Raw genomic sequence first — 18,418 nt, forward strand, 5'->3', positions numbered from 1 at the left:
TGCCTGCGATGTATCCGCCAGCAAGGGGCAGAGGGGGGGGCGGAGCCCGGCCGCTGATTGGCTACATTCCGGCAGCGGCGCTGTATCCATCAGGAGGAGGAGGAGCCGGCCGCTGATTGGCCGGGCGCGGTGTGCCACCGTTCCAACTGCTGTCACTCAAAGCCGGCCCGCAACACTGGCGCCGGCCCCGCCGTCCACTTACGCGGAATATTGTCCCGCCACAGATTGCGGCGCCTCTCGCACAGAGACCCCCCCGGTCGCTTCCACCGGCCGCTCCCGACGGGGATTTTTTTCTTTTTGGCCCGAGTCCGAGGGAAGGTGGCGATCCGAGGATTTTTTGTGGTTTTTTTTTTGTTCAGTAGTTTGGAGGAGCCCCCGGATGTTGGCGCATGGATATCTCGCCGCCTTCCAATGTGATAATGTTGAAGAGGGTAAATATGTCGGCCGCTGGGAATGCATTTGTTACAGTGTAGCAGTATTTGTGAAAATTTCACCGAGCTCTCGCCTTTAAAGTTTGCCGGGAGCTCCAACTGCTGGGGGAAAAAAGGGGGGCGGATAAATTGCGGCTTATTTGGAGCTGGTTTTCAATCCTCTTTTCCTTTCATTTCATGTTGACTTTCGGATGCTCACCGAAGAGGTAAACAAACGGCATGTACTTTTATTGTTACGGAGCAGAAAGTTGTGTGTGCGCCCTCGGCTACTAGTGCAGATTAACTATCTCCAAAAAAAAACCCTGGATGTTTTCAGGCTTCGGAAAGCAGTTGTTTTTTGGTTCAGGAGCAATTGTTAATCGGTATCCCGGCCCGAAGTGCTCGCTCTTCTGTGCGAATAAGTGCATTTGGTGCTTTATGTCTTTTAAGTTGTTGCAGCCACTCTGTGGAGCGAGGGGCGCACATGCACAAATTTTGTTTGACTCGAATGGTTGGGATTGAATAAATGGGCATGATTTCAGTCTGCGAGAAGCTGAGTAATTTTTAGCAGTATCGTTTTCCACACAAACTTTTTAAAAAACAAAAATTAATATCCAAGTCAAGTTAGCTGTCTTTTATTTTGTCCCAATCCATCAATAATTTGATTTCTGGCGAGTATTAAAAAGTGGTCTTGTTCTTGCACTTCTTGTTGCTTGGTGTTTTTTTTTTAAAAAAACAATGTCAAATCGTTTTTCTTTTAACTCGAAGACAAGGCTATTTTGATTCTCGTGATGAACATCACGTCTGATCAAGGGTAGTAAGGCTTGCTTTCCATTTCTTTTTTAACCTTTCTTTAGGGGTGTTTTAATTTGTCAAAATGAATCCTCAGCAGCGAATGGCAGCCATAGGGACGGACAAAGAACTCAGCGACTTGCTGGATTTCAGTGCGGTAAGGATTATGGCGGTGTACCATGTATTTGTGAGCGATTTTTCTTGCAGGATCTCTGCTTTTAATGTAATTCTCAAATAAATAACCACTTTAGAGTAGCTAGTTTGTTATTTAGACTATTACAATCAGCAGTTGTTGAATTTTAAGTGCACAGCGAGTCAGATGTGGGGAGTTTCTGTAAAGCCATTAGGCAGACAGCGGTGATACTGTCAGAAGACCTCCAGTACTGTACTTGGCAATCTTTTGTTTGCGAATACTTTTTTTATATATAATGTTTAATCCTAGGAACCTATGCTGCAAGATCGTAGTGCAAATGAAATCATTCCACGGAGCAAATGCTGCACTTTGTGAGACTGAGTTCTTAGACGTACACCGTGGAACTAGTGTGAAAATTGCGAGTCTGGTCGTGGTTTTAATGAATTTAGATAACCCGAGAACAAAAATATTCCTTTTTTTTTTAAATCAGGCAGTATTGTTAATCAAACTGGTTGTTGGGGGAAAAATGATTTGACACCCTGTTGTAACATCTTTTTATTCAAGTGACACTTTATTCTTTATTTCTTAGATGTTTTCCCCACCTGCATCTAATGGAAAGAACCGACCAACCACGTTAGGAAGCAACCAGTTTGGGGGAACAGGTACAGTCTGTTCATATTTTGTTGTGGGCAGGGTATTGTATAGATGTGAATGTGTTTTTACAATGTCTTCAAACTCTGAATCTGCATTGGTGTGGAGGTTGTAAGTTGAAAGAACTGGTTCTGTTTTAGGTCTTTAAATCGATGATCTATATTTAAAAAGAAAATTTGCATAGTTAGTCATAGTTGAACAATCGGTGGGGAATGTGAAATGGAGTAAGGTATCTTGGAAAGCAGCCTGAGGGGTTTTACAGAACTAATAAAAAGAAGCAATGGTTTGCTGAACACAAAAAATAGGATAATCATAGGAATTATGTGGCTTTTTCCTGATAATTTTGACATGTAATTGGATAAAATCCAACATCAACAGAGATTTTCACTCTTGAGCTAGATTGTCTCACGTTTCGGATAGCGTTCAAAACATCTGCTCTTCCAGTGGAAACTGCATTTTTTTAAAAATATAGCTGTGGAGTCATTGTTTAGATTTATACATGCTGGTATGTATGCATGTATCCCTGCTGGAAAAGCTTCTAAGTTTGTATTGAACATGATGCATTCTGTGTCCTATATCAGTGGATTTTGTATTTCAACATCACTGGCACAATGCAAGATGATTAATCTCCATGCAAATGGTTGCACATTTACAGTAGTAACCATCATGCATGCATAAAATTGAGATTGATGTCTCACTTTCTTAAACTGTGTTTCTGGCTTTAAAACTGAGTGAATCCAATGGTGAAAAGCCACAATTTTTTTTTAAAAACCTACAAGTCCATTGCAATTTTTATCTTGTTATCTGTTGTTGTATCTAATCCTTAATGGAACCTGAACTGAAAGCCCATCTTTAAAGCTACAATCTATGTATTGACTTCATTTTCCCCCATAGTTAGCCAGTTCTGCATATTCTTTTTAAACTCTCATAATTTATATTTCCATATTATGCACAGTTATGTCATGATTATTAGGGTGGAGAGTGAACACATTTTTTAAAAAAGTGATCAATTTTAAATAAGGCCGTTCAGTAAATTGCCTTTTTAAAAAAAAAGAGTTACATTAACACATTTTAGAATATTTGTATGAAAGTGCTTCATATGTTAAGAAAAATATTGAGCAGTAGGAATGTAACATGTCTTTTAGATGTAGATAAATTGTAGTTATACAATTTAGTTTTCAGCTGCAAGGAATATTGAGTCTTTGACATTAATCACACTCCAGATTTGGATTTATGGGGTGGGGGAGGAGAAAAGAGAATAACTTCCTTGGGGAGCTTTTACTGAAGTCTTACAAAAATTTCCAGTTATATTATGTTGTGGCAGCACTATTGCAAGAAGCCTTCCCACTGGAGACTTTATTGCTTTTTTTAGGAGGGGCAAGGGCAGCAATGAGAGAGGGACATGAGAAATCTCATTCTTTTGAATTTTGTAACAGCTGAATGATTGATTTACTTTTAAACAGTAAAATGTAGCCTAAAGATGAATATTCATAAGTTAACTGCCATACATGTTTACTGAAACTCCCCCTGACTGAATTGAACTTGTGATGTCATGCTCTCTCCAAATTCTTACCTCCAGCCTTAACACTACACGACCTTCCCCTTCCCAACCTCCCCCGCCCCCACACCCCAGAGAAAGAACAAGCTGGAGTTGCATGCAAAAGTGATGTTGAGATGGGAATCATGCAGATGTAATTCAATCAGAGTTTTTGGCTGATGTCTTGAACCAAAACAGGAAAGCTTGAAGAGTTTATGAAAGCCTGCTGAATCCAGAGATTGAATTACGGCCTTTAGCTCCCTGCACAGCATCTGTTGTTGTATTAAAATACATGTACTGTTTGTAAATTTAAGTTCTCAGTTTTTAACATTGTAGCTGCCCTGTGAAGTTCTTTGCAAAGGAAATAATTTTGACAGCATATTATGTTTTGTTAGTGAGATTGAATTAGTATATTTAACTGTTTGTCTCAAGCTACTGTATGTGACAGTATGTTATGAGATTGAAGAGTGTAGTTTAGTGGTTTACTGCAGTTTTTCACTCCAGAGCTTGATAGTTTTTTTTTACATGGCTTAAGAGGTCATGAAACCTTCTGTGCTTGATGCACACTTCAGATTAGTCCCCAATACAGTGTTACTTTTCTTAATGGCACTTTGTAAGATAGCCAACCTTGGAAAGCTGAAAACCCTTGTCCATTTAACTTTCAGTGACTACTGTTGCCACTTTCTGATGGGCTGTACTCAGTAATTGCTTTATTGCTTTTTAGCCAGTCCATGAATTAGAGAAGAATATTCTGGTAATTACCAATATTGTACAGTACAAATGTATAAATATTAATGTTTTTATAGGGTCCTCATGCCAGACCAGGTTAAACTACAAGTCTGTGTGTAGTACATAAGGTCCCATATTCATTTTTGAACCAACCCATGATTTTGTTAGGTATTGTACTGCTTTCCATCTCTGTAACATCGTCTGACTCTGCCCCTGCCTCAGCCTCAGCTCATCTGCTGAAACCCTCGTCCATGCCTTTGTTACCCCTAGACTTGACTATTCCAACGCACTCCTGGCCAGCCTCCCATCTTCCACCCTCCGTAAACTTAAGCTCATCCAAAATTCTGCAGCCCGTTTCCTAACTCGCACCAAGTCTCGTTCGCCCATCTCCCCTGTGCTCACTGACCTACATTGGCTCCCAGTTGAGCAACGCCTTGATTTTTAAAATTCTCATCCTTGTTTTCAAATCCTGCAATTGCCTCGCCCCTCCCTATCTCTAACCTCCTCCAGCCCTACAACCCTCTGATATCTCCACTCCTCCAATTCTGGCCTCTTGCGCATCCCCGATTTTAATCCCTCCACCATTGGTGGCCGTGCCTTGAGCTGCTGAGGCTCCAAGCTCTGGAATTCCCCCCCTAAACTTCTCCACCACTCTTTCCTCCTTCTGAGCCGCTCCTTAAAACCTACCTTTTTGACTAAGCTTTAGGTCATCCACCTTAATATCTCCTTATGTGGCTCGGTGTCAAATTTGATTTGAAAACACCCCCTTTGAAGTGCCTTGGGCCTTTTTATTACGTTAAAGGTGCCATATAAATGTTGTTGTAAGTATAGATTTCCTGTTTGTTTATCAAATTGGTATACAGTTTTGTATAGCAATTAAACATGCACCAAATAAAGCTTTGAAATGTGAAAATTTGGAATGCATTGGGCTCAGTATCAGTTGTTTGGGACAGTATGATTCTCTTGTGGGTAGTTGATATGTTAGTGATGTTTGCTCAATTGGGCAACTTGTTTTGATTTTTGTGTGGGTGTAATATAAATTGCGTGATTTTAAACTGTGTGGCATACTGTTCCCAGAGTGACCCATGTCAAGATTATTCATGTGTGTGTTTACTTTTGTAATTTCCTGATATTGTATTTTAAATACATTTCTTCAATTTGTATGGTGTCAAATGGGAAAACTGTAAGAATGAAAGATTGCAATGCTGCTGAAGTAAAATAAAAACATGATTTACAACAGAAACTTAGAGAGCTTTGCAAGTAAAGCAACTGATAAATATTATAACGGAGGAAAAACTGAAGTTGTGCAGGTTTTGAGCCAGTATAATTGCAATGCAAGAATGCATGCCCAAATGGTTCTGTATGGACTCCTTTTGGAGCTGATGCTTTAAATCTTTGTGGCATTTTTCATAGTTGTTAGCTTATCCTGAATTGGTCCCACTCTTTACCACAATTTTATACAGAGAATGTTTCTTTGACTCATTTACTTGATGGCTGAAAAGGCTTCAAAAATTCTAATTACAAGACCTACCCTACCTTTTGATAATTTCGCACATTTCTTAGCTAAAATCAGTTGTGATTTTAGAACTTGAATGTGAACTTAATAGCAAAAAATGCAAACTACTTTTAATATTGGATAAATTGTTTTAAAATGGCGTTGCAAGATTCTTTGCAATACCTATTCCTGTATCCCTTCTAAACTCTCTCCTAGAATATTGTCTTTTTGAAGTCTCCCAAAAAGCTTGTGTTTGCTTGGGGTGCTGGGAATGCCTTTTGATGTGGCTTACATATGAGCCATTAGTGATCTGCTCATGTGGCCCACAGTATTGCAGGGTTACTTAAAATGAGGGGTTCCAGTGAGCTCTTAAACCACATGAGTGAAAGTCATCAAAACCTGTGAGGTTGAATCACAGGCCAAATACAGTTCCTGTACAATACATTTCTGGTGTTTTAGTGGTGACATTTAAAAAAAATCTTTCTCCAGTGACCAGCAACTTTGATCTTGTGCATTTTTTTGATGAGCAATAACTACCCATGTGATGGGAAGAAGGAAATTTAAAATAATTGTAACACGCTGCACATTGTCACATGACTAAATTGTCTATATTCACTCAGTCTTGCTGCAGTTATACAGGGTATTGGTGAGGCCACACCTGGAATACTGCGTGCAGTTTTGGTTTCCATATTTAAGAAAAGATATACTTGCTCTTGAGGCGGTTCAGAGAAGGTTCACTCGGTTGATTCCGGAGATGAGGGGGTTGACGTATGAGGAAAGCTTGAGTAGGTTGGGACTCTACTCATTGGAGTTCAGAAGAATGAGAGGCGAGCTTATCGAAACATATAAGATTGTGAGGGGGCTTGATCGGGTGGATGCGGTGAGGATGTTTCCACTGATGGGTGAGACTAGAACTAGGGGGCATAATCTTAGAATAAGGGGCTGCCTTTTCAAAACTGAGATGAGGAGAAACTTCTTCACTCAGAGGGTAGTAAATCTATGGAATTTGCTACCCCAGAGAGCTGTGGAAGCTGTGACATTAAATACATTTAAAATGGAGATAGACGTTTTCCTAGCAGATAAGGGAATTAGGGGTTACGGGGAGAAGGCAGGGAAGTGGACATGAGTCTACATTCAGATCAGCCATGATCCCATTGAATGGCGGAGCAGGCCCGAGGGGCCGTATGGCCTACTCCTGCTCCTATTTCTTATGTGATGAGGCACTTTGTAATTTAGAGGGAGTACCTAAAGTTTTACAGTGGAATTGCCTTGTGTTAAAAGCTGGCACAACCATTGCAGAACGCTATTCTAAAGTTCTGTTTTTTAAATAAGAATGGAAGCTGCTTCAGCATCTTTTTTGAGCTGTTGATCTGTTTGGTTTATTCAAGCAATTTATATAGTGATTAAAATGAATGGCAAAAATCATTGTTACCGTGGTCTAAAATTTGACATTGGGAGCCACACACCTTGAAGCTGGAGTTGCAGTGTATAGGGTAGTATCCAAAAGGAAAAAAGCCAATGTATACAGACATTGTTTATATGTGCTTTTCAAATTCAGAGCTTTTTTCTGGCCGTTAGGGGCACATTTCGCAGTGAGTCCCCACTCGCTCCCTTTGACCACCAGTGGTGGCCGTGCCTTTAGCTGGAATTGCCACCCTAAACATCTCCATTTCTTCACCTCCCTTTTAAGACCCACTTTAAAACCCACCTCTTTGGCCAAGCTTTTGGTCACCCCTCTTAATCTCTTTTGGCTTGGCATCTGTTTTTCCCTTATGCCTTTTGAAGCGCTTGTAAATGTTTTTCCAAGTTAACGGGCACTACAGTATATAAATGTGTGGTTGAGGTGTTTTTTAAAATCTATTTTGACACACGTCCTTGTATTATGTTAACTGTATTGAATACTTAGACTTTTGAATGAAATTAGCAAACAAACTCTTAAGTGGTGTGTGTATTTCTATAAACTGTGGTGTTGGAGGAAACCAAGAATGCAATATAGCGGCTTCAGGCAGGTTTCTTGCTGTAGTTGAAAAGAATTAACAGCTGATGGAGCACTCTGTTCTCTAGTTTCTACAGAAACCCTAGTTTGTTTTTGTGAATTGCTGGTCGTATGGTCTATGTTTAGTTCTCTTGCATTGGTATTGGTCTCCTGGTGAGCAAAGTCCCTGGGTGAAGTTTCAGGGGTAATACAGGGCACTCCCCAGGGATTCACAGCACAGGAAATAACAGGCAGAGCTGTGACAGAAAGGCTAATAGTTTCACACTTATCTCATCTAATCACCAGTAACACCTCAATTCAAACCCTTTGTCTGACCCATTTAAGTGATTTTTAAATAAACATTCCTGGTGTGTCTCCTTGATTACTGTATCGCCTCAGCAACTGCTGAACTTTCATCCCTTCGAATGTGCGCTGTCAGGAAGCAGCATTGTATGTTTAATTATTTTAACATAGTCTCCAACTTCCTGATGCTTGGATTCTTTACAGGTGGATAAGTGGGTACATCTACGGAAATATTGTATCCTATAAAGGCAGAATGCTGACTAGTAACCTGGCGTTTCTGATAGTCACATTTCTGATTCTGAAATGTGACGTGTGATGCTCCTGCAATGCGCTGGCTCTGCCAATGCCCTGAAATCCACCACATTTATACTGAGGGATGCATTTCAGGGCATCGGTGGCAACTGAGAGATAACTGCGGTTATTTAAATGTTGCAAGGGCCACTTTCATTTTTCTGGCTTCGAGTGTTCAAACATCGATGCAACACTACTGCCCTGTATAGGTGGGTTGACCACTCGGCCAGAAAAAAGTGATGGCAGGATCCTGTTGCTACTGCTGCCTCATTTTGTATTTTAGTGCTGAAATAGGAAAAGGACAGTATGAGCGACTGAAATTCAAAGCTTTTTATGCTTATTTAAAAAAATATATATATATATTTGAATTAAGCAACCTGTGAATGAAGAGGAGTGAACTGTAGTTTAATCCCTGGATTGCTGCTGTAATTCAATAGTAATGTTACGGTTGTGGTGTGTTTTTCTTCTTTCAAAGAAGCCTATTCTGTTGTAGTTCACACTTAAGGCACCATAGGCAGATAGAAATAATTTCAAATTGTATGTTCGGCCTCCTACTATGTTCGAATTGGTTTACTAGTGTTTTTGTACAGAAAGCATCTTAACATGCCTTTGATGGTGTCTGTTTTAAAACTTAAACTAGTCTGTGTGTTGGAGCAATACCATTATACTGTTTTCAGGTCTGGGTTTAATACCTATATTGTGTTGTACCACCAGTTTTCTCCCCTTTGGACCCTTTGAACTAAATTTGATGTCCTGATTTTTTTTTAATTAACAAATAAATTCCAAGCAAGAGATTCTCAAAAGGCTGAGATGCAAACAAAAAAAGCATGAACAAACTACCTTCACTTCAGCACTGCTGAAACATTCACTTCCTTTACTTCAGCAAAGCACATTAGAAACCATTAATGTGTTACAGTATCCCATAATGTGTTTATGTTGCAGTTATACACCAGGCACCATCTGAGAGTCGTACCTGCTTTTAGAACTGTGCAAGCCAGCAGCACTGATTTGCAGCACTGTCAGGAGAAAGCAGAACTCTGCCAAATGGCACCTGAATGTTGATGACAGTTTTAATGTTCTTTCCTGTTAGAAAATAACTAATGGTTAAAAATGTAAATGTAGTTCATTGGGCCACCTGGGAACTTTGACAAACTTCAAAGTTGACGTACAACTTACTGATAAATCATACGTTAGGCTTTCCTTGAGTTGCTGATTGACAAATATTGCAGGCTTTTGTACTGAAACCCTGGATATGTTTTTTGTCAATGATCCTGTAGAGGTTGCCTTTACTGGAAAAATAGATTGTCTAGGGATGCTGCAAGAATGGAATAGGTGGCTTTAGGCAGATTATAATTTTAGTAGCAGCTAATTCACTTGGAAATGCTTCAGCCCGACTCAGAAGTTAATGGGCATATCTCTAAATGCTTTAAAACATAATTGCTCACTGAAAAAATAAGCCTGTAATGTACTTAACTGTCACACTTCCAGTTTGTTTATCTATTTCATTTGTAGTGGCTTAAACATATAAAATGGTGGTTGGCAAAGACACATGCCTGTATAGGGATAGGTTCAAGAAGTTTCAACATGTTTGAACCAGTACTGTGTCCCCATTGTTAGAATGTTTCAAAGTGGGCCTCCAGACTTCCTGGTTTGGGAGAAAAAAAGGTACCTCCACAGAATTAATCTTCCTGACTACCCACAACACTTACTGATTTCTAAGTAAACAGGAACAATGGGATCTATTTATCATTTATGAGCTTTTTCCTGGCTTTATGTTGGCTATAAATAGTTTTGCAAGTGTTTGTTTCATGTTTATTGTTAACTCAGAAAAATAAGTGACGTTCTCAAGGATATGGAGCAATGAATGGAAAATGTACGTCTAATATGAATGATTTGAGCAGCTTTCGAAGTTCAAAGACGGGTTCTGTGCAGTATTTTTGCAGGGCTGTTTTAGATTGGTGAAATGAATCTGTTCCCTTCAACAGCCCCAAAGCGAAGTTGTGTTAAATTCACCCTCCTTCCAAGATTAAGCTGTCATTTTCTTGACACCAACATTCCTTTTTAATGAAATCTATGCACTATTGAATTGTTATGCTTGTTTCACGTATGTATGGATTCACAAGGTATTGAATAACCTGGCACCAGTGCAGAAGTTAATCCTAGGTAGCTTTTAGCACCTTCTCCCTGTTGATGCAGTGCAATCCTGGTGTCATTTTTTTTTTATTATTAAGTGAACTGGAATGAAAAAATTTTTTTAGTACTATCTATATCTTTTTGAGAAGTAAGTTTGTAAAAGAAACTTTGGAAAATGGGAATGTTGCGTAAGAAAGAAAGACAACACCAGGATGAAACTTGTGATTTGCCTCCTCTGTTCCCAATAATGGATACGGTCAGACTAAGTTTGCTGTTTAAAATTGTACAGAAATAGAGCTTTAACTTGCTTGTTTCTCAGGTAGCTAAAGCAGTGTATTAATGTAGTTATGTTTTGTATATCCATTGATTGATTTCTTGACAAAAGTAAGCAGCTTTCACATTGATTTTGCAAGTAACACTGACTCCTGATGCATGGGTTTCATGCAGCCAGCTGCAATCTCAAAGTAAATTTGCCGCATTCATTTAAGGCAGGCTGCGTGGAAAACCCACTTTTCTTTAAAACCAAAATTTTCTGGCATCTGATCTTTGCAAATCTAGTAAGTTTATGTTGTGGTTGCTGCAAGAGGCTTGCGTGCTGGGAACTAATGGCACTAGCACAGCATAAAACCAATGTTAAAGCAGTCGAAGATCAATTTTCAACTGACTTGTTTTGCCACAAAACCTTAATGTTGACCTTTTTTTCGGTTTACTCACTGTTCACCTGATCGCTTCCCAATGTTAGCTGGACAGTTGGAGGCACCGAACATGGAGGCTTCATTCCTAGGGGACCACTGACTGGATAGCTTGCTCTGACGGCCAGCTATGTTGCCTTCAGGCTGAATCACCCAGTGCTGCTGCTCAAAAGAAAAACTTTCAAGACTGCAACCATCAGCTGAAAATTGGCTCCTAACTCAGCCAAGTCATCAAAAACTATTTTGGAAAACTTAAATCCTATTTCTATAAAAAGACTTGGGGATAGAGGATTTTTTTTAGAAAAGGTAAGAATAGGATGCTTAGCAATAGTCAATAACAAGTTTTACATTTAGTTAGAATCATAGAAATTTATAGCACAGAAGGAGGCCATTCGGCCCATCTTGCCTGTGCCGGCCGACAAAGAGCTGTCCACCCTAATCCCACTTTCCAGCTCTTGGTCCGTAGCCTTGTAGGTTACGGCACTTCAAGAGCATATCCAAGTACTTTTTAAATGTGATGAGGGTCTCTGCCTCTACCACCCTTTCAGGCAGCGAGTTCCAGGCCCCATCACCCTCTGGGTGAAAACATTTCCCCTCAAATCCCCTCTAAACTTCTGACCAATTACTTTAAATCTATGTCCCCTGGTTATTGACCCTTCTGCTAAGGGAAATAGGCCCTTCCTATCCACTCTATCTAGACCCCTCATAATTTTATACACCTCAATTAGGTCTCCCTTCAGCCTCCTCTGTTCCAAAGAAAACAACCCCAGCCTCTCAATTCAATTCAATTTTATTTGTCATATATGCAGCAAACGTGTGTACTGCACAATGAAATGTTGATTTTTACGAGTCCTCCCAACATTGGAATAAATATGGCATAGCAATGATAAAAATACTAATAGAAATACGGTAATAATAAATAAAACAGTAATAAATTATTCGTTCATGAGTCTTATGGCCTGGGGGTAGAAGCTGTTTCGAAACCTGCTGGTACGAGACCGTATGCTTCGATATCTCTTACCGGACGGGAGCAGGGCGAAGAGGTTGTGGCTGGGGTGGCTCGCATCTTTGATGATTCTCGGGGCCTTCCCCCGGCACCTCTCGGGGTAGATATCCTGCACAGCAGGTAGTTTAATTCCTATAGTGTGTTGTGCAGCTTTCACCACCATCTGTAGAGCCTTGCGGTCTGTGGCGGTGCAGTTGCCATACCAGGTAGTGATGCAGCCGGACAGGATACTCTCGATGGTGCACCGGTAGAAGTTGGTGAGAATCTGGGGGGCCATTCCAAATTTCTTCAGTCTCCTGAGGAAGAACAGGCGTTGGCATGCCTTCTTGGTTGCGACGTCGATGTGATTGGACCACATTAAGTCCTCCGTAATGAATACACCCAGGAATTTGAAGCTGCTAACCCTCTCCACCTCAGCCCCTTCGATGTAGATTGGGGTGTGTCCCTCCCCCTGCCGCTTCCTGTAGTCTGCGATCATCTCTCTTTGTTTTGCTGATGTTGAGGGAGAGGTTGTTGTACTTGCACCATTCTGCTAGGGCTCTTACCTCTCCAATCTTTCCTCATCGCTAAAATTCTCCAGTCCAGACAACATCCTCGTAAATCTCCTCTATACCGTCTCTAGCGCAATCACATCTTTCCTGTAATGTGTGCATCTATCATGTATGAGAAGTGAAACATCCTGGAAAATTGCCTGCAATCAAAAAGAAACACCGTTTACTGACTTTTAGTACATTTTACTCAAACTTGCGACTCAAACCTCAGCAATCCTTCGTCCTCTGTTTTTGTCTCGCCCCCTTTTTTGCTCCAGCATAATCTCCAGCTCGCCATGTGCAATTGTTCCAATATTTAAAATGTTTTGGTATACATGTAACAGTAATAAAGATAATTAGATGTTAGGAGTTGTCTTGTTACTGTGATGAGATTTGTACCAGCATCACTGAGCTGAAAGTTTAAATCTAGGCATTAACTCTCTGGAGACGCTGGTGGCCTAAGAGTTCAAAAGAGAGAGGGACTCAGTTTATGTTTTTGAAAGACATTTCATTGTCCCTTGATGCTTAATCCTTGTAATGATATGCAAACATACGACAATGATGGACAGGAAAAGAATCACTGGTTCATCCTGTATGTCTCACACAACTGCATTGCTTGTGCATCCGAATATATACAGTCCCCACCCCACCTCAAAGCCATGTAATCTCCTGGGAGAGCTGAAAAAACAGACTGAGAAACCCAGATCAATTAGGGGGAAAAAATCTGGACAAGTCCTCTCTGACCACTGTAGATGATCAAAACTAGCCCTGGATTAATGTTATACAGCACTTTTCTCGTAAGAGGTGATTTCTGCCCCAGCCAGAAATGGGTCTAGCTCTCGCTTGAAGGAATTTAGAATAATCTGTGTTCACCGCACAGTGTTCCACAGGTCCACTATTCTCTGGGGGAAAAGAGCCATCCCTTAACATCTATCCTAGTTCTGTCTTTACATAACATAAAATATGCCATCTTTTCCATAGTATAAAGTTCTAGAAAATGGTTATTGCCCTAAATCTAGGTTTACTCCTTTGTCAATCTTTTTTGAAAATTTGCAGTAACGATTATTGTGTGTGAAATGGTTGTGTATTTCCTAGTGTAATATGCAACTGCTATTTCTTTTGGGGAGTGGGGGCTGCCTAACAGATGAGTTTTTAAATGTCTTGCACTATCTTTCATTCTTGCTATAATAGTAATGCAACCCAGAATAGACTGATGGCATAAATTACTTCTAACTGTTACTAAACCAGTGAAGACTAAAATTACAGTTTTGGAGTTTAGAGGCCTTACTTCTGAAGGTTTATTGGAATGTAGCTAATATACAAGAACATAAGAAATAGGAGCAGGAGTAGGCCATTCGAGCCTGCTCCGCCATTCAGTAAGATCATGACTGATCTTCTACCTCACTTTCCTGCACTATCCCCCATATCCCTTGATTCCCTTAATATCCAAAAATCTATCTCTGCTGGTAAAATGAAAAGCTGTTCAGTTTTGGAAAATCTTTAGCTACGTGAGGAGGAAATTCTTCCCTGGTAAATTGCTGTATTTGGTTTATGATGTGAAGCTGGGTGGAAAAAGATCATCTACTCCAGCCATTAGTAGGTTTCTGATGAGTTTTAAGAAATCTCACCATTTGTAGCAACAAATGGAAGGGCCAACTGCACAAATGGAGGGGCCAAATAAATGCACATGTCCATTTGCCTGCAATTTTGTGTTTTTTAGCTATAACATTTATTTTTGTGTTTAGAGCGTTAATTGATTTTAAACACACAATTCAACTGTTTTTTGAGTAGATTTGCAGTTGGAAAGCTAAAAGTTAACAGGTCCTATTGGCAATGTTGACAAAACTTAGTGCAGTATTCAGTAAGGTCTCTCTAAAAATATTTACATTTTATTTGACAAATTACTATTGATTTAGAATGCAGATTTCTTTGAGTTTTACTGTAAATTGCAAGATTAATGTTCAAGGTTAAAGATTGGATGACAATCATTTTTCCTTTGTTTTGTCTAAGCTGTGCACAGTGAAGATGTATGATTGTTCTCAGTCTGCTTAATGTGATGTACATCTTCTGTTGTTGACCCTATAGACATTGCACGGAAATAAATTTCTAAGTCTCTGCTGTAAAGTCTGTTCATAGAAGTAGTTCAGTCAGAAGTAAATGGATATGTACAACCTACATGAAAACACAGAATGGGAGTGACTGGTGCTATAAAGTGAAGAATTTTATCAAACAAAATGAGACTTGACATTTATTTGGCTTGTTTAGTTAAATGTAGACCTCCATTAAGTGCATATTTTTCTTTCATTTATGTCTTGCATGAAGTAATTTGTGTTTGGTGTACTTGTATAGATGTATACTTGGAGAACAAACCGTTTTTGTTTTGGAGAAAACACACCTGTGTTTAAGTGTATTTGACCCTGTATTGCCACCTCTCAAAAGCTTAGATTGTATGTTATGACTGGATTCAATGTACGTAAGTCCTGACTGAAAGCAAACTTTATATTGTCTTCATGTTTGTTTTGAACTGCTTCAACATGCGCATGGAGATAAACCATAGGATGCGCTTTCACAAGTGAACATTGAATAAAGTGGGTGTTTCAGTAAGTTGCTACTGGCCGCCTTTGGCTTTTAATGTACTATGTCCTACATTATGACGGATCAATCTGTGGCTGAGAAAGACCCAGTGGCTTTGGGGGTTTAGTGGTGGCAAATTGCAGTTACCACCCCCTCATGTGGTTTGAATTGTTTCGCTGCTATCAGATAATGAGTACCTTTCCATTTTGCTTGCTTTTCTTTAATTGGGCTGGCTTGCAACTGCAAGAATTATTTCATGAACTTAAGTTTCATTTAACTTCAGGGGAATGAAGCTTTAAAAAAAGAATTCTGAGATTTCCACCTTGTTTCCGGCATAGACTTAATGCCCTTGTTAGACAAAGTGTATTGGGTGGTGATGGTTCTGGACTCCGAGTGAAATGTTTGTATACTCCAGTACTCCTAGAAATGATGTATAGTCGTGGCATTGTTCTCAGGGTTTTTTTTGAGGGGTGGTCTGCTTTGGGACACACTTTCAGTATCTTCAGTACAGATTTTATATGTCAATGGTGCGGTCATCTGTTTTATAAGTCAAATATCAAGTGTTTTTATTCTGAGTGGAAATTCAAGTCATCAAATCTAAACACTGCTTTGAGTGTTTATCTTTGCAGCTGCACAATGAAGAATACTTTCCTTAACTCCAAATAGAAATTAATTTCAGTAAACACATTTCATTGGTGCCAAGGTTTAGGCCGATTCCTGGAACTGTACTCCTGGAATGAGCATTTGAGGTTTGTGCCATCAACTAATATTTTGTTTCTGTAGAGATGCAACATATGAGTAGGCAGTTCTGCTGTGCATGCTCTTGTAGCCAAGCTTCCTTTAGTGGTACCTTCTGTCATCAGTGCTAAGATAAACTAAATGCTACAGAAATGTTGATACAGGCAATATTCAGAATTGAGCAGAGGACAAGTCTTGCTTTGGGGGGTGTCTTGAACCTGGTGTCAAATTTAGATGTGGGCAGTTTTAATAGGAGTACCAGAATTCCTCTCGAGGCTCTTTCTGCCTGTAAAATATATGTTGGATTGGCGTGTAATAGTTTGCTGCTGTTGGCCTGTTTTTCTCCCTCTTCCCCCACACCACGTGCCTCAACCCCCCCCCCCCCCCCCCCATTTGTATATTTTTTTAAATTTCTGTGGAAAACTGTAGGCCTGTTCACCATCTGTCTTGTTTGTAATATTAAAAATGTGCACTTGAATCAAGTTTTTAAATCAATTCAATTCAATTTTATTTGTCATATATGCAGCAGACGTGTGTACTGCACAATGAAATGTTGATTTTTACGAGTCCTCCCAACATTGGAATAAATATGGCATAACAATGATAAAAATACTAATAGCAATACTAATAGAAAGACAGTAATAATAAATAAAACAGTAATAAATTAATCGTTCGTGAGTCTTATGGCCTGGGGGTAGAAGCTGTTTCGAAACCTGTTGGTACGAGACCGTATGCTTCGGTATCTCTTACCGGACGGGAGCAGGGCGAAGAGGTTGTGGCTGGGGTGACTCGCGTCTTTAATGATTCTCAGGGCCTTCCCCCGGCACCTCTCTGGGTAGATATCCTGCACAGCAGGTAGTTTAATTCCTATAGTGTGTTGTGCAGCTTTCACCACCATCTGTAGAGCCTTGCAGTTGCCATACCAGGTAGTGATGCAGCCGGACAGGATACTCTCGATGGTGCACCGGTAGAAGTTGGTGAGAATCTGGGGGGGCCATTCCAAATTTCTTCAGTCTCCTGAGGAAGAACAGGCGTTGGCATGCCTTCTTGGTTACGACGTCAATGTGAGGAGACCACGTTAAGTCCTCCGTAATGAATACACCCAGGAATTTGAAGCTGCTGACCCTCTCCACCTCAGCCCCTTCGATGTAGATTGGGGTGTGTCCCTCCCCCTGCCGCTTCCTGTAATCCACGATCATCTCCTTTGTTTTGCTGATGTTGAGGGAGAGGTTGTACTTGCACCATTCTCCTAGGGCTCTTACCTCCTCCCTGTAGCCTGTCTCGTCACCATCTGTGATCAGGCCTACAACGGTAGTGTCATCAGCAAACTTGATGATGGAGTTGAAGTTGTGCGTGGCCACGCAGTCGTGAGTAAACAGGGAGTACAGAAGGGGGCTGAGCACACAACCCTGGGGAGCTCCCGTTTTCAGGATCAGTGTGGAGGAGGTGTTTCTGCCTATTTTCACCACCTGGGGTCTTCCTGTCAGGAAGTCCAGGATCCAGTTGCATAGGGAGGTGTTAAGTCCTAGCTCACTGAGCTTGTTGACAAGCTTGGAGGGGATAATGGTATTGAATGCTGAACTATAATCAATGAACAACATTCTCACATAGGTGTTCCTCTTATCCAGGTGTGATAAGGCAGTGTGCAGTACAGTGGCGATGGCATCATCCCTAGATCTGTTTGGGCGGTAGGCAAAATCCAGTTTTGATGGCAGTAGGGTTGCAAAATTCTGGGAATTTTTAAAAGAGGAAACTTTCCATGGGAATTTTCGGGAATTTATGGGAATTGAGTTTTTTTTGCACACTGATGGTTTTTGTCTCTGACCCTTATATTATCTTTGTCGTCAAAATAGACATACTGTTCCATACAAATAAAAACAGGCTTTCAAAACTTTATTTAGGTTATAATTTTGAACTTTATTGAACCCCCACAAAAAAGACCCATCTAAAAAAAAAAAAAGAGCGTCAGCTTATTTAGCCTGTCATTTGTCCTTATTTTGTCCCTTTGAGTCTTCTACTCATGAGTCTTCTGAGTCTTCTACTCCTCATTGCTCCTCCTGATTCTCTGACTCTGGCTCTGACGTGTCCATTTCCTCCTCTGTGTCAGTGTCTAGCTGTGTGGTGGACACTTCTGTATCTGGCTCAATAAGTTGTAGGTTCGCCCGGATAGCCACCAGTTTCTCCACTCTCTTGTTAGTCAGCCTGATGCGCACCTTTGTATGCGTATTCCCAAAAAGTGACCAGTTTCGTTCAGAGGCCGCTGATGAAGGTGGGATTTGGAGTATCACCGATGCAATAGGTGACAGGGCCTCAGATGCACAAAGTCCCTTCCACCAGGTATGTGCACTGATATGCTTGCATGATTCCCATATCCCATCCCCATTCCAAAGACCTTGCTTGGTAGAGAACTTTGCCAGACTTCCCAGAAC

The 18,418-nt window shown here is 40.5% G+C and overlaps 1 protein-coding gene across 9 annotated transcripts in view; it reads left to right on the forward strand.

Moving 5' to 3' along the window:
- Positions 1 to 286: 286 nt before the first annotated feature.
- LOC147108167 (transcription factor E2-alpha-like) overlaps positions 287 to 18,418 on the forward strand; it is a 153,893-nt gene continuing 135,761 nt past the window's right edge. For 6 of the 9 annotated variants that reach the window (XM_086004686.1, XM_086004688.1, XM_086004689.1 and 3 more), the window contains exons 1-3: positions 438 to 637; positions 1,268 to 1,359; positions 1,925 to 1,997. In XM_086004686.1, the coding sequence (XP_085860812.1) occupies positions 1,288 to 1,359; positions 1,925 to 1,997 (145 nt within the window). In that variant the 5' untranslated portion in view covers positions 438 to 637; positions 1,268 to 1,287. The other 3 variants (XM_086004687.1, XM_086004692.1, XM_086004694.1) reach the window with 3 other exon arrangements.

Source organism: Somniosus microcephalus, chromosome 13 (genome assembly GCF_052327205.1).
Source record: "Somniosus microcephalus isolate GS21.2 chromosome 13, FLI_Smic_1.0, whole genome shotgun sequence".
NCBI classification, from domain to species: domain Eukaryota; kingdom Metazoa; phylum Chordata; class Chondrichthyes; order Squaliformes; family Somniosidae; genus Somniosus; species Somniosus microcephalus.